Source organism: Sapajus apella, unplaced genomic scaffold, assembly GCF_009761245.1.
Source record: "Sapajus apella isolate SASKATOON/1434 unplaced genomic scaffold, GSC_monkey_1.0 scaffold2, whole genome shotgun sequence".
NCBI lineage: Eukaryota > Metazoa > Chordata > Mammalia > Primates > Cebidae > Sapajus > Sapajus apella.
In genome coordinates, this window is record NW_022436942.1 from 71,448,303 (window position 1) to 71,463,751 (window position 15,449).

The window sequence follows — 15,449 nt, forward strand, 5'->3', positions numbered from 1 at the left end:
CCCGGCCAAGGCTAGGAGTTTGAAACCAGCCTGGGCAACAAGGAAGACCCTGTCTCTGCAAATAATAATAATAATAATTATTATTATTAAACTTAGCTGGGTGTGGTGTATGCTGTAGTCCCAGCTACTTGGGAGGCTTTGGCGGGAGGATTGCTTGAGACCAAGAGGTCATGGCTGCAGTGAGCTGTGATCGAGCCACTGCACCCCAGCCCAGGAGACAGAGTGAGACCATATCTCTGAAATAAATATAACAGTAATAGAGTGGTTAGGAAGGGCGTTCCAAAGAAGGTGACAGCAAGTGCAAAGGTCCTGAGGTAGAGCCATGCTTGGGATGTTTTCAGAACATCAAGGAGGCCAGGGTGGATGAGACAGAGTAAGTGCTGGGGAGATGATGGCAGATGAGTTGGAGAGAGGGAAGAGGAGGTCAGATCTGTAGGCTCCTGGGTTACGGTAAGGACTTTAGCTTTTGGAGATACTGGGAACCATGGGGTGGATTTAGAGCAGGGGAGGTACATTATCCAACTTGAGTCTAACATGATCCCTCTGGCTGTCATGATGAAAATTGATTTAGCATCCATGACGATTATTGGTTATATCAGTCATTACTATCATTGCAAAATGATTTTTCTTTTCTTTTCTTTTAGAGACGGTCTCACTCTGTCACCCAGGCTGGAAAGCAATGGTGTGATCATAGCTCACTGCAGCCTCGAACACCTGGGCTCAAGCGACCCTTCCACCTTAGCCTCCCCCGTAGCTGAGACTACAGGAACACATCACCACACCCAGCTAATTTTTACATTTTTTGTAGAGACAGAATCTCGAACTCCTGGCCCCAAGCAATCTTCCCGCCTCAGATTCCCAAAGTGCTGGGGTTACAGGTATGAGCCACTGCACCTGGCCACAAAATAATTTTTCTAACTCTTATCATTATTTTATTTTACTTTTTTAAAAAATGGGGTCTCACTATGTTCCTCAGGCTGGTACTATCATATGTTGATACTGATAGTTGACATTCTCCAGGGAGGAGGAACAGAGCCATGCTGGCTTCGCTCTCTCCCTCCACCCGCCGGCCAATCGCTTTCCTCTTGCTTTTTTATCCTCAGTGAGCACTCGTAGGTTTTTATTTAAGTCAGTGTTTCTAATGCATTAGTGCTGTTATTTTTACCCTCAGACTGCCTCAATTTTAGCCAGTGGGAGCTTCTGCAAGCTGGTTCCTGGCCTTTTTGACGTGTTCCCATCATTCTTTGAGCACTTTCTTGCTCTGGGGCAAAACAAGATGTTCCAGGCCCGTTTTGCACTTTCTCTGACCCAGCTCTGGAGTCAACCATTGCTTCTAGGAGCCCTGAATCCCTTTAGTGGAAACAAGGATCTGGGCACCGGGTGCGTTCATTGTTTCTTTTTATTTTCTCCTTTTTTTCTTCCTTCCCTTTCCTCTCGTTCTCTCTCTCTTTCTTTATTCTGTTTCTCTCCCTCTCTCTCTCCTTCCTTCCTTCCCCTCCCACCCTCTTTTTTTTCTCTCTTCTTTTTCTCTTTCTTTCTTTCTTCCTTTCCTTTCCTTTCTTTTTCCTTTCTGTCTTCCTTCTGTCCTGCCTTTCTGCCTTTCCTCTTTTTCTTTTTCTACCTCCCACTCTCCTCTTTCCCCTCCCTCCCTTCCCCTCTCCCCTCCCTCCCTTCCCCTCCCTCCTTCTCTTCCCCTTCCTCCCTCCCTCCCTTCCTGCCTCCCTCCCTCCCTCCCTCCCTTCCTTCCTCCCTCTCCCTTCCTCCCTCCCTCCCTCCCTTCCTTCCTCCCTTCCTCCCTCCCTCTCTCCCATTCTTCCTGCCTGCCTGCCTTCTTTCCTTCCTTCCTTCCTTCCTTCCTTCCTTCCTTCCTTCTTCCTTCCATCCTTCCTTTCTCTCTCTTTTTTTCTCTTTCTTCTGAGACTGTCTTGCTCTGCTGCCCAGGGTGGAGTGCAGTGGCACAGCCATGGCTCACTGCAGACTTGACCTCCCAGGCCCAAGCGATCCTCTTACTTCGGCCTTCTGAGAGGCTGAGACTACAGGTGCATGCCGTAATACTGGCTGATTTATTTTATTTTATTTTTTGGTAGGACAGGGTCTCACTATGTTGACCGGTTTGGTCTCAAGTTACTGACCTAAAGCGAGCCTCCTGCCTCAGCCTCCCAAAGTCCTGGGATTGCAGGTGTGAGCTACTGCACCTGGCCTACACTGTTTGTTTCTGGGGTGTCATTGCCCCGGTGTCTTTCAGTGGACAGAGCCAGGAATGACACAGACATGTTTCCCGATTTTGACATATAAATATGAAAAGTCGTGAGTTCCTGCTAATACCTCCGATTCCAGCCTAATATCGCGGTATGCTTCCCGGGCTTGTGGCTCTCCATGTTTGTATATATATTTCTTTTCCTTGGTGATCCCAAATCGGCACTATATTCATTAATTAATTTGCTTAATCCTACAGTACACAGAGAGTAGTTTCAAACTTGTTATACTCACACTATTGTGAAAAAAACAAACCCTACAACATAAACTTTAAGATTCAGGCTAGGCACGGTGGCTCACACCTGTAAGCCAAGAGCATTGGGAGGCCGAGGCAAACGGATCACTTGATGTCAGGAGTTTGAGCCCAGCCTGGCCAATGTGCTGAAACCTCGTCTCTACTAAAAATACAAAATTAGTGATGGGCGTCTGTAATCCCAGCTACTCAGTAGGCTGAGGTGGAGAATTGCTTGAATCCAGGAGGCAGAGGTTGCAGTGAGCTGAGATCGCACCACTGCACTGCAGCCTGGGTGATAGAGCGAGACTCCTTCTCAAAAAAAAAAAGAAAAAATAATTTAAGATTCAGTTGCCCTTCCTGTCTCCCTCTACTCCTTCCTACCTTCCTTCCTCCCTTCCTCCCTCCCTTCCTACCTTAGATTGAAAGTATGCAGTTGAAGAACTGTGATACAAAGTTACTACAGAAGTGAGGTAGCTCACACCTGTAATCCCAGCACTTTGGGAGGCCAAGGCTGGCAGATTACTTGAGGTCAGGAGTTCGAGACGAGCCTGGCGGAAATGGTGAGGCTCCCCTCCCCCTCCCCAAAAAATACACAAATTAGCCAGGCATGGTGGCGCACGTCTGTAATCCCAGCTACTCAGGATGTGGAGGCAGGAGAATTGCTTGAACCCGGGAGGGGGAGATTGCAGTCAGCGAGATCAGTCTTTAAAAAAAAGGTTACTCGGGTTACTTCTCCCCAGACCCCCAATCCCATTTAGTGTGCTTATGTTTATCTGAAATACAGTCAGGCTTATTTGTTTCTCTTTGTATTCATCTTTCAGGGTTTTCTCTATTCTGATGATTTGGATGGATTTTTTGGTGTGTTTGTTGTCACAGATAGAGTCTCACTATGTTGCCCAGGCTGGTCTTCAGCTCCTGGCTCAAGTGATCCTCTCACCTCAGACTCCCAAAATGAGCCACCATGCCCAGCTTGATTTTTTTTTTTTTTGCAGACAGAGTCTCGCTGTGTCACCCAGGCTGGAATGCAGTGGCAGTGACATGATCTTGGCTCACTGCAAACTCTACCTCTCAGGTTCAAGCAATTCTCCTGCCTCAGCCTCCCAAGTAGCTGAGATTACAGATGCCCACCAGCACACATGACTAATTTTTATATTTTTAGTAGAGACGGTGTTTCACCATGTTTGTCAGGCTGGTCTTGAACTCCTGACCTCAGGTGATCCACCTACCTCACCCTCCCAAAGTGCTGGGATTACAGGCAAGAACCGCCACACTCAGATTGCTTTTTTTTTAATTTTTTTATTTTATGAGTAGTCAAGTGCAGTAGTGAGAAAGGAGAAAAGAGTAGAACAAGGAGTTTGATCTATAATTGACTGAAGAATTCATTGACATAACTCACTACCTTTGGACCAGCCTCATGTTTTTTAAGTATGCAAAATATCAACACATATCCAGAAGTCAAATCTATACAAAAAGATCTACTCAGGGAAATGTAATTCCCTCCCCTAACCTTTCCACTCATTTCCCACCCACCCCCTTAGGGAGCCAATTTCATTATTTTCTGGTTATCCTTATTCAAGTAAACTATATATCCCCTTCTTTCTTCCACAAAAGATAGTATTTTATGTGTGGGTGTATGTGTATACACTGTTTTGTACTTTGCTTTTTTTCAATTTATTAACACTGTGTCTTGGTAGTAGCTCCAATTCAGTTTACAATTTCCTCATTCTTTTTTTTTTTTTTGATGCAGAGTCTCACTCTGTCACCCAGGCTGGATTGCAGTAGTGTGGTCTCAGCTCACTGCAACCTCCGCCTCCAGGGTCCAAGTGATTCTTGTATCCCAGCCTCCTTTGTAGCTGGGATTACAGGCGCCCACCATCACGCTCAGTTAATTTTTGTATTTTTGTAGAGAAGAGGTTTCACCAGGTTGGCCATGCTGGTCTTGAACCCCTGGCCTCAAGTTATCTGCCTGCCGAGGCCTCCCAAAGTGCTGAGATTACAGGCATGAGCCACTGCACCCAGCCTCCTCATTTTTTTTTTTTTTTTTTTTTTTGAGATGTGGTTTCTCTTTTGTTACCCAGGCTAGAGTGCAATGGGGTGATCTCGGCTCACCGCAACCTCCGCCTCCCAGGTTCAAGCAATTCTCCTGCCTCAGCATCCCAAGTAGCTAGAATTATGAGCATGCACCACCATGCCTAGCTAATTTTGTATTTTTAGTAGAGATGGGGTTTCTCCATGTTGGTCAGGCTGGTCTTGAACTCCTGACTTCAGGTGATCCACCCTCCTAAGGCTCCCAAAGTGTTGCGATTACAAGTGTGAGCCACCGTACCCAGCCCTGATTCTTTTTTATAGCTGCATATTATTCCATTTCTCAACCGTTCTGTGGTTTATTTAATGAAGCTTCTATGTATGGGCTTGAGAGTGTTTCCAATAGTTTTAAAATTACAAACAATACTGCAATAAATAACCTTATGGATAAATACCGAGAGGTGGGATGGCTGGGTCAGAGGTAGAGGCCCACGGTGTTAAATGTTACTGTTCCTCCCTTTTGCATACCCACTAGCAATGCACACAGGCCTGTTTCCCCAGGCTCACCCAGAATATGCTGTCAAGCTTCTAAACTGTTTTTCTAATTTCATAGGAAGAAATGATATCTCAGTGTAGTTTATTTAAAGTTTTTGTTTTTGAAAACAAATACAATTCCCATGTATTCTTTAGTTTCTTTCAGTGATAACAACTTACATAAGCAGAGTATAATTATCAAAATCAGGAAATTGACTTGGATATGGTACTTTTTTTTTTTTTTTACTTTTTAAAATTTTTTGAGACAGGGTCTGACTCTTACCTACACTGGAGTGCAATGGTGCAATCTCAGCTCTCTGCAATCTCCGACTCTCAGGTTCAAGCAATTCTCATGCCTCAGCCTCCTGAGTAGCTGGGATTACAGGGGTGCACCATCATGCCCAGCTAATTTTTTTTTTTTTTAATTTTTAGTAGATATGGGGTTTCGCCATCTTGCTCAGGCTAGGCTTGAACTCCTGAGCTCAGGTAATCTGCCTGCCTTGGCCTCCCAAAGTGCTAGGATTATAGGCATGAATCACCACACCCGACCTAATTTGGTACTTTAAATTATGACTTCCAGCACTTTGGGAGGCCGTGGTGGGAGGATCGCTTGAGCCCAGGAGTTTGAGACCAGCCAAGCAACAAAATAAGACTCCGTCTCTTCAAAAAAAATTCAAAAAAATTAGCCAGGTGTGGTGGTGCATGCCTGGAATCCCAGCTACCCGGGAGACTTACGTGAGAGGACCGCTTGAGCCTGAAAGGTTGAGGCTGCAGTAAGCTGTGACTGCACCACTGCATCCCAGCCCGGACAACAAAGCGAGACTCTGTCTCCAACCCAAGAAAACAAAAATAAAAAAATTAAATTACAGACCTTATTCAGATTTCACCAGTTTTTACATGCACTCTGTTTTCACTGTGTATTTCTTTCTTCTTCTCTTTCCTTTTTGAGATGGAGTCTCGCTTTGTCGCCCAGGCTGGAGTGCAGTGGCGCGATCTCGGCTTACTGCAACCTCTGCCTCCTGGGTTCAAGCTAATTTCCTGCCTCAGCCTCCCCAGCACCTGAGACCACAGGCACATGCCACCACCCCCAGCTAATTTTTTTTTTGTATTTTTAGTAGAAATGGGTTTTCACCATGTTGGCCAGGCTGATCTTGAACCCCTGACCTCACGTGATCCACTTACCTCGGCTTCCCAAAGTGCTGGGATTACAGATGTTAGCCACCGTGCCCGGCCTCTTCTTTTTTTAATAGTTAGGTATAGAGTTTGTTTTCACACGAAGCATGAGGTTAGCCCCTCTGGAGCATAGCTTTATGTTACTCCGAAGGGTGCATTCTCTCACTGTATATTTCTCTGAATGTTTATTTTCAGTGTAGCTTTAATTTGCATTTCGCCTATAGTGAATGAAGCAAACATTTTTCATAAATATAATGATCACGTCGACATCTTTGTTCATGAATTATTTGCTGATATTTTTTGCCCATGTTTTCCATCTGGTTTTCACATTTTCCCTCTCAAATTTTCTTCCTCGTCCTCCTCCTCTTCTTCTTCTTTTTTTTTTCGAGGCAATGTCTTGTTCTGTCACCCAGGCTGGAGCGCAACTCACTGCAGCCTCGACTTCCCAGGATCGGGCAATCATCCCCATTCAGCCTCCCAGTAGCTGGGACTGCAGGCATGTACCACCAAGCTCAGCAAATTTTTTATATTTCATAGAGACAGAGTCTTGCAAGTTTGCCCAGGCTGGTCTCAAACTCCTGGGCTCAGGCACTCCTCCCACCTTAGCCACCCAAAGTGCTGTGATTACAGGCATGAGTCACTCACCTGGCCTTCTCTTTCAAATGTGAAGAGTTCCTGATATCTTAGGGTTATGATATATGTTGATATATGTTGCAAATACTTTCTCCCAGTGTGTCAGATGTCTTTTGACTTTGCTTATTGAGGTTTTTGACATGAAAAAGTTACAAAATTTATATAGTCAAATGCATTAATCTTTCATTGCATCGAGGTGTTTTTTCTTTTCTTTTTGTTTTTTTGAGACAGGGTCTCATTCTTGTTCCCCAGGCTGGAACGCAGTGTTGCAATCTTGGCTCACTGGAACCTCGACCTCCCGGGCTCAAGTGAGTTTCCCACCTGTCTCCAGATTAGCTGGGACTATAGGTGCACCCCACCATGCCCGGCTGATTTTTTTGTATTTTCAGTAGAGATGGGGTTTCAGCATGTTGCCCAGGCTGGTATTGAACTCCTGAACTCAAGCACTCCGCCCACCTTGGCCTCCCCGGAGCTCTGGGATTACAGGCGTGAAGCCACCGTCCCCGGTGGCATCTAAGTTTTGAGTGGTAGACAGCCTTTTCTCACACACATGTAAAAACCGGCACTTGGGGGACAATAGGAAAAATTGGAATAAAGACTCTGCATTAGATAACTGTATTAAATAAATGGCAAATAAATATCATTAAATAAATCTGGCCAGGCACCGTGGCTCATACCTGCAATCCCAGCGCTTTGGGAGGTCGAGGTGGGTGGATCACCTGAGGTCAGGAGTTCGAAACCAGCCTGGTCAACATGTCGAAACCCCATCTCTATCAAAAGTACAAAAATTAGCTGGCTGTGGTGCACTCACCTGTAATCCCAGCTACTCAGGAGGCTGAGGCCAGAGAATCGGTTGAACAGGGATGCGGAAGTTGCATTGAGCCGAGATCGCGCCACTGCACTCCAGCCTGGGCGACAGATCGAGATTTTGCCTTGTCTCAAAAAAAAAAAGTTTGGGGGACGTGTGCTAAACTGGGTTTGAGTAGGTGGAAGGGGCAACCGGGCCCTTTAAGGTGGGATGGGCCCCGCCCCCCTCCCCGCCCCCCTCCCCGCCCCGGCCTCTTGCCCCGCCCCGTCCTGCCCCGTAGGCCTCCCCTCTCCCCAGCCCCTCCCACCCCGGAAAGGCTCTTCTCAAGCCCTGCCCCGCCCTCGGCCCCGCCCCCGCCCCCGCCCCCGCCCCCGGCGGAGCGCAGTCACGTGATCCGGGCTGTCTGAGCGCAGCGGCGCTGTCATGGTGGGCCAGATGTACGGCTCCCCCAGCAGCCGCCTGGCCCTGGCCCTGACGCGGGCGCTGGCGCTGGCCCTGGTGCTGGCCTTGCTAGCCGGGCTGTTCCTGAGCGGCCTGTCGAGGGCGATCCCGGCTCCGGGGGGCCGCTGGGCACGCGATGGGTCTGTCCCCCGCGCCTCCGGCAGCCGCTCGGTGGTCCTGGACACCGCGGCGGGCCAGCTGCTTCTGGTGGACGGCCGCCACCCTGACGCCGTGGCCTGGGCCAACCTCACCAACGCCATCCACGAGACCGGGTAAGGGTTGGCCCGTCCCCGCGAGGGGTCATCGGGGGAGGGGGTTGTGTGGGCGCCGGACCTCGCTTGTGCCCGGGACCGGCCTCGTGCCCGGTGGGAGCGCCCGTTTTCCTGGGGGTTAGCTACTCCCAAGGCTACAGCACCACACTGTGAACCAGTTCCCTGTTTGGGAGGGGGCTCCTGCAGCATCCCTCTCCTCATAGGGCTAGTCCCTTGACTTCAGCCGGTGATGACAGTACTTCTGTCCTCAAGATGCCAGTTCCCCACCACGAGGCCGCAGTGCCTGCATCTGGATCAGGTCCATGGCTGGTGGCTAATACAATAACTTCTATTCCCACAGGGACTAGCCCCCTTGCCCAGACTTTGCCTCCTCTCCCCATGGAGGCCAGTCCCCTGCCTCCAGGCTTGAGGGGTGATGAGAACTCAACAGGAGGCTAATTCTCACCTGCTTGGCTGTGGCTTGCTCATGGGTGCCAGCCCCCTGCCTCCCTACCACTGCCAGGGCTGAGCAGGGGTTCCAGGCCAGTCCAAAAGCAGAGGGTCCCTAAATTCACATAGACCCACTTAGTACCCTGCTAGGGCTCTGCTCCTTTCTTGCCTTCTGTGTCCTGGTTCAAGGGGAAGTCGTTGGCTGGACGCTGTGTTTGGCAGCCATGCTCACCATCTGTATTGCTGGGACCCAGGCTGTCATTCTGATGTGTGAGTCTCACCTAACTCCTCCGCCTGTCTGGGCTCCCGTTTCCCCATCTGTGGCCCAGATTTTGAGGATGTGCTCTAGTTGGGTGGTCGTGTGGAGCAGGTTCTGTACAGGGCTAGCGTCTATTCATTTATTCATTATCCTGGTGCTTGGCCTTAGGGACACAGCTGAGCAATGTGGGGGTCCCTACTCAGTGGGAGAGACAGTGACAGAAGGGAAACTGAGGGCTCAGCTTCAAAGCCTTGTCAGCAGGAACCAGGCATGGGATCCAGGCTGTGCTGGGGGATTTTAGGGAACCCGGGGTGCATTGGACTTATCCTAGTGCCCAGATGACACTCGGGAACCCTAGCACTAGGATATGCCCAGGATGTGGTCTGCACTCAGACCACGGTGGCCCCTCCTGCAGAAAGGGCCTCCTCCCACTGCAGCTGCCATCCGTTTTGCTGGCATGCATTGACTTCTGCAGATGCTGGGAGACACAGGATGTGGAGGACACCCCCATTCTGGTGGCACTTGGGGGGTATCAAATAGATGTGAGATTTGGGGGAGATATTTGCTGCAGACACAGGAGCCAGGTGGAGCCAATCTGGGAAGGCTCCCAGGGAGAGGAGGCCACAGAGTGAGCTGGCATCTATGGAGGGAACTGAAGCTTTGTGGCTGGCCGTGGAGCCTGCTGGGACTCTGGGATCTGGTGACCCATTCTTTGCTGACTCACTCATGTTTTTGGCCCTGCATGGCAGAAACAAGAGGGCATGACAGAACTGTGCAGGGGAGGAGGCACAGGGACACCCAGCATGGGGAGGGGGCTTTGGCCTCCGGAGGCCCCTGCTGGGCTGTGTTGCTCTTGACTATGGTAAACACAGAAGTGAAGAGAAGGCCTCCTTGATTCTGCTGGATGGAAAGTTCTTCCAGGCTCAGCCCCTCTGCTGGGTGACCTTGGGCAAATCCCTTCACCTCTCTGAGCCTGTTCTCTTATCTCAAGGTAGGGCCAAAAGGGTCATGGAAATTCATTGGGGTCATGGAAAGCACCGCTGTTTATTTTTATTTTTTATTTTTGAGAGAAAATTTAACTCTGTTGCCAAGGCTGGAGTGCAGTGGCATGATCTTGGCTCACTGTAATCTCTGCCTCCTGGGTTCAAGCGATTCTCATGCCTCAGCTTCCTGAGTAGCTGGGATCACAGGCGTGTGCTACCACGCCAGGCTAATTTTTGTATTATTAGTAAAGGTGGGGTTTCACCATTTGGCCAGGCTGGTCTCGAACTCCTGACCTCAGGTGATCCGCTCACCTCTGCCTTTCTGACTTGTTTTCGGCACTCTTTCATCCTCTCCTCTTATGCTCACATGCCCTTTTCCCTCTGAGTTTGCCAGCACTTGAGGCTCTGATGGAGGGAAAACCATACAGGGAGCCCCATTTCACAGGCAGGACACTGAGGCCCTCTGAGACAGCCACTTGAAGACTCAGGGTCAGATGAAAGCAAGCCATTGGAGGTGTCCTGGCTCCTGATCAGCAGAATCTCTGATCTCTGGGGGACTCTGTCTTGTTTCAGAGAGTGAGAGTCAGGGATTCGATGCCTCTGTTTTCTCAGAATTGGGATCCCTCCTTCTTTCTGGTGAAATCTCCAGATTTTGCCACTGGGGATCCTGGGATTGTCAGGATAAATTCTCCCTACTCCATAATCCTTTGTCTTTTTTTTTTTTCTTTTAATCCTTTGTCTTTTTTCATTAAATATATATATTTTTTTGAGACAGTGTCTTACTCTGCCGTTCAGGCTGGTGTGCAGTGGTGTGATCATAGCTCAATGCAGCCTCGAACTCCTGGACTCAAGAAATCCTCCCACTTCGGCCTCCCAAGTAGCTGGGACTATGGATACACACCCCCATGCCTGGCTAATTTTTTATTTTATTTTTGTAGAAATGGGGTCTTGTCATGTTGCCCAGGCTGGTCTCGAACTCCTGGGCTCAGGAGATCTGCTCACCTTAGCACCCTCAACTGCTGGGATTACAGATTTGAGCCACTGGGCTCAGCCCCTTCTTTCAGTTGTGCTGTATCTGACTTTGGGCCAACCACACAGCCTGGAAACATTTAGGATTTGGTGCTTGGAGATCAGAGATGTCACTGGGAGCAGAGCCTGCCTTAGTCTAGTTCTGGCCTTGGTCCTGGGGAAGCTGTATCCTCCAACCTTACTTTGTCTTCCTTCCTTGATCTGATCCCACTGACCAGCATCTATGAGGCTGCTTGAAGTAAATCACCATCCCACTGAGAGAGGAAGTGAATCAAAATAAGAGGGAATTACAAATTAGTAAACCAGGAAGCATCCCCAATCCACCAACCAACAGGCAAAAACAGCCCAGTAAAATGGATAAATAAGGTCTGGCTGTTTCTTTGAATAATGACAAAAGATGAATCTCTACCATCAAGAATGAGAAAGGAGGCCAAGCACGATGGCTCACGCCTGTAATCTAGCATTTTGGGAGGCCAAGGCAGGAGGATGGCTTGAGGCCAGGATTTAGAGACTAGCTTGGGCAACATGATGAAACCCCATCTATGCAAAAAATTAAAAAATTAGCCGGGTGTGGTGTCACATGCCTGTGGTCCCAGCTACTTGTTTGAGCCTAGGAAGTCGAGGCTGCCATGAGCCGTGATTGCACCACTGCACTCCAGCCTGGGCAACAGAGTGAGACCCTATCTCAAGGAAAATAAAAAGGCTGAGATAGAAGTGATAGCCACAGATACGGGGGCATCCCACATAATGGACAGCGTCCACAGCCATACTGCTCTGTGGAAGTGGGGTGCCGATACTTGTGAAGTATTTGTGGTCCTCTGCTCATCTCATATCAGTGGTCTGACTTTCAAATGTCCCCTCTTTCAAGGGGCACCTTGATTAGACTCTTGAGTCATCTTAGAGACGTTAGCTGCCCCTGGCGTGAAGTCAGCGTGGCCCACGGACTTTCCAGGAAAAAAAAAAAAAAAGATTGAGAAAACAGGCCTCCAGCTGCCAACTTTTTTTTTTTTTTTTTTTGAGACGGAGTTTCACTCATGTTACCCAGGCTGGAGTGCAATGGCGCGATCTTGGCTCACCGCAACCTCCGCCTCCTGGGTTCAGGCAATTCTCCTGCCTCAGCCTCCTGAGTAGCTGGGACTACAGGCACGCACCACCATGCCCAGCTAATTTTTTGTATTTTTAGTAGAGACGGGGTTTCACCATGTTGACCAGGATGGTCTCGATCTCTTGACCTCGTGATCCACCCGCCTCGGCCTCCCAAAGTGCTGGGATTACAGGCTTGAGCCACCGCACCCGGCCTCAGCTGCCAACTTTTAATTTTTCTCAAGCGAGTGCATTAAAAGCAAAGCAGAGCAGCATTTGTCAACCCCTGTCAGTATTTATCTCATAAAAGATTTTAGAGCAATTTTAGAGCAAGCAAGCAGAAAGGACATACTCTCTGAATAAAGAGTAGTCGTCTTTTCATTTATTTATTTTTTTGAGATGGAATCCGCTCTGTCACCCAGGCTGGAGTGCAGTGGCATGATCTTGGCTCACTGCAACCTCCGCCTCCCGGGTTCAAGTGATCTTCCTGCCTCAGCCTCCCTAGTGGCTGGGATTACAGGTGTGTGCCACCATACCTGCCTATTTTTTTTATTTTTATTTTTTTATTTTTAGTAGAGATGGAGTTTCAACATGTTGGCCAGGCTGGTCTTGAACTCCCAGCTTCAGCTGATCTGCTCACCTCAGCCTCCCAAAGTGCTGGGATTACAGGAGTGAGCTACTGTGCCTGGCCAAAGAGTAGTCTTTAATAAGCGCATCTAATGATAGATACACTCTACAGGGCTTTTCTGGCCAGGCGCAGTAGCTTGTGCCCGTAATGCCGGCACTTTGGGAGGCCAAGGCAGGAGGATTGCTTGAGCCCAGGAGTTTGAGACCAGCCTGGGTAACATGGTGAGATCCTGTCTCTGCAAAAAATATTAAACAATTAGCTGGGCATGGTGGTGTGTGCCTATAGGTCCAGCTACTCGGAGGCTGAGGCGGGAGGATTGCTTCAGCCCAGGTGAGGCTACAGTGAGCTGTGATCACACCACTGCACTCCAGCCTGGGTGACAGAGCGAGACCCTATCTCAAAAAAACCCCACAAATTTCTTTTTTTTTTTTTTTTTTGAGACGGAGTTTCGCCCTTGTAACCCAGGCTGGAGTGCAATGGCGCGATCTTGGCTCACCGCAACCTCCGCCTCCCAGGTTCAGGCAATTCTCCTGCCCCAGCCTCCTGAGTAGCTGGGATTACAGGCACGCGCCACCATGCCCAGCTAATTTTTTGTATTTTTAGTAGAGACGGGGTTTCACCATGTTGACCAGGATGGTCTCGATCTCTTGACCTTGTGATCCACCTGCCTCGGCCTCCCACAGTGCTGGGATTACAGGCTTGAGCCACCGCGCCCGGCCAACCCCTCAAATTTCTAGCGGTTTAGAAAGAGAGGATGGGATATAAAAACCTCCCCATATAGTTTTTCCTAGATATAAACACTTTTAGCTCTTTCTTCCAGAATTTTCTATGCATAAAGAGGCCTAAACCTTCTTGCATGCATATATATGTAGAGGCACACGTGTGTGTGATGCATTTACATGTGGGCTTAGCCTGTGCCTACCATCTGGACTTCTCTTCCTTTTTTTGAACTTCGTCTCTGACCTCTTTGCTCATCGGCACGTGCAGACCGCCATGGCATGTGTGGTTAGATTACTGTATCAGGCCCCTAATGATGGGCGTATCGGGAGGGCCCAGCTTTTCTGACTCTGGAGAAAAGTGCTGCTGTGAAGAAGGGCGCTTATGCCCATCTCTGCAGGTCTGTATGAGCACCTGGCCAGGGAATGCGTTCCTAACCGCCGCCCATCTCCAGGGCCTCAGTGCCAACACCTTAGCTGAGCCCACCCTTGCTGGAGGGGAAGCTCTCACCAAGGGTGCCCTGGAGGAGGCCACTGGCCGCTCGCTCAGTTACTACTGGGGCTCGAGGCTGCACAGCTTTTCGGTTTTACACAGTTTGCCCAAGGTCTCCTTTGAGCCACTGCCTGCTTTTCTCATGAGGGGATCTGCATATTGGGCCCTGTTATCACCTTTCTCCCATCACCACACTCATCAGGTCTCCTCAAACTCCCACCTCAGATTATTTTTTATTTATTTATTTATTTATTTTTTGAGACGGGGTTTCACTCTTGTTACCCAGGCTGGAGTGCAATGGCGCGTTCTCGGCTCACCGCAACCTCCGCCTCCTGGGTTCAGGCAATTCTCCTGCCTCAACCTCCTGAGTAGCTGGGATTACAGGCACGCGCCACCATGCCCAGCTAATGTTTTGTATTTTTAGTAGAGACGGGGTTTCACCATGTTGACCAGGATGGTCTCGATCTCTTGACCTCGTGATCCACCCGCCTCGGCCTCCCAAAGTGCTGGGATTACAGGCTTGAGCCACCGCGCCCGGCCCACCTCAGATTATTTTTTAATGAGAAAGCCTCTTGCTCTGTTGCCTGGGCCGGAGAACAGTGGCGTGCTGGCAGCTCACGGCGGCCTCGACCTCCTGGGCTCAAGCGATCCTCCCACCTTAGCCCCAGCCCCCTGTGACTATAGGCAAGCACCACCACAGCTGGCTAATTTATTCTGTATTTTTTTGTAGCAAGGGGGATCTCGCTTTGTTGCCCAGGCTGGTCTCTCACTCCTGGCCTCAAGCGATCCCCCCACCTCTGCCTCCCAAAGTGCTGGGATTACAGGCATGAGCCACTATGCCATCCCCTCTCAGATTCTTGATGAGACAAATACTTAGTGAGCGCATAATGTGCATTCCCTCCTGGCACATGCCACAGTAGTCCTCTGAAGAGAGAGTCACTCTGCCCATTTTACAGATGAGGAAACTGAGGCCCCAAGAGTTAAAGCAGTTTGCCCAAAGGGTACACAACCAATAAGGGATCTGCCCAAGGATTCAAACCAAGTCGGAGGGACCCACAAGCCCAAACTCCTGGTCTTCTATTCTCCTTGAAATTTAAAATCTTCATTCCTTTCCCTTGTGTTTTTCTGTCCTCATCTGTGATGAGATGTGAGTCATTAGCCTTAAGTTCATGGCTCGCATCTGCATTTGATAAGAACTATACCTCCTTGACCCCAACACTCCCCACAAACCTGAGTTCGAGGCGCAGAACATGCACTCAAGAATGTTAGTCTCAGCTCTGCTGCTCACCTGCTGTGTGACCTTGGGCAAGTCACTTCATCTCACTGTATTATGTGGGAGCCTCAGCTTCCACATCTGTAAAATGGGGAGAATAAAACCCATGTCATACGGTTGTTGGAAGATTTTTTTTTTTTTTTTTTGAGACAGAGTCTCACTCTGTCACCCTGGCTGGA

The 15,449-nt window shown here is 49.2% G+C and overlaps 1 protein-coding gene across 1 annotated transcript in view; it reads left to right on the top strand.

Moving 5' to 3' along the window:
• Positions 1–8,057: 8,057 nt before the first annotated feature.
• Positions 8,058–15,449, top strand: part of PLBD2 (phospholipase B domain containing 2) — a 31,981-nt gene continuing 24,589 nt past the window's right edge. Inside the window, exon 1 of the mRNA XM_032240563.1 lies at positions 8,058–8,377. Within this exon, the coding sequence (XP_032096454.1) occupies positions 8,088–8,377 (290 nt within the window). The 5' untranslated portion in view covers positions 8,058–8,087. The remainder of the gene's footprint in view (positions 8,378–15,449) is intronic.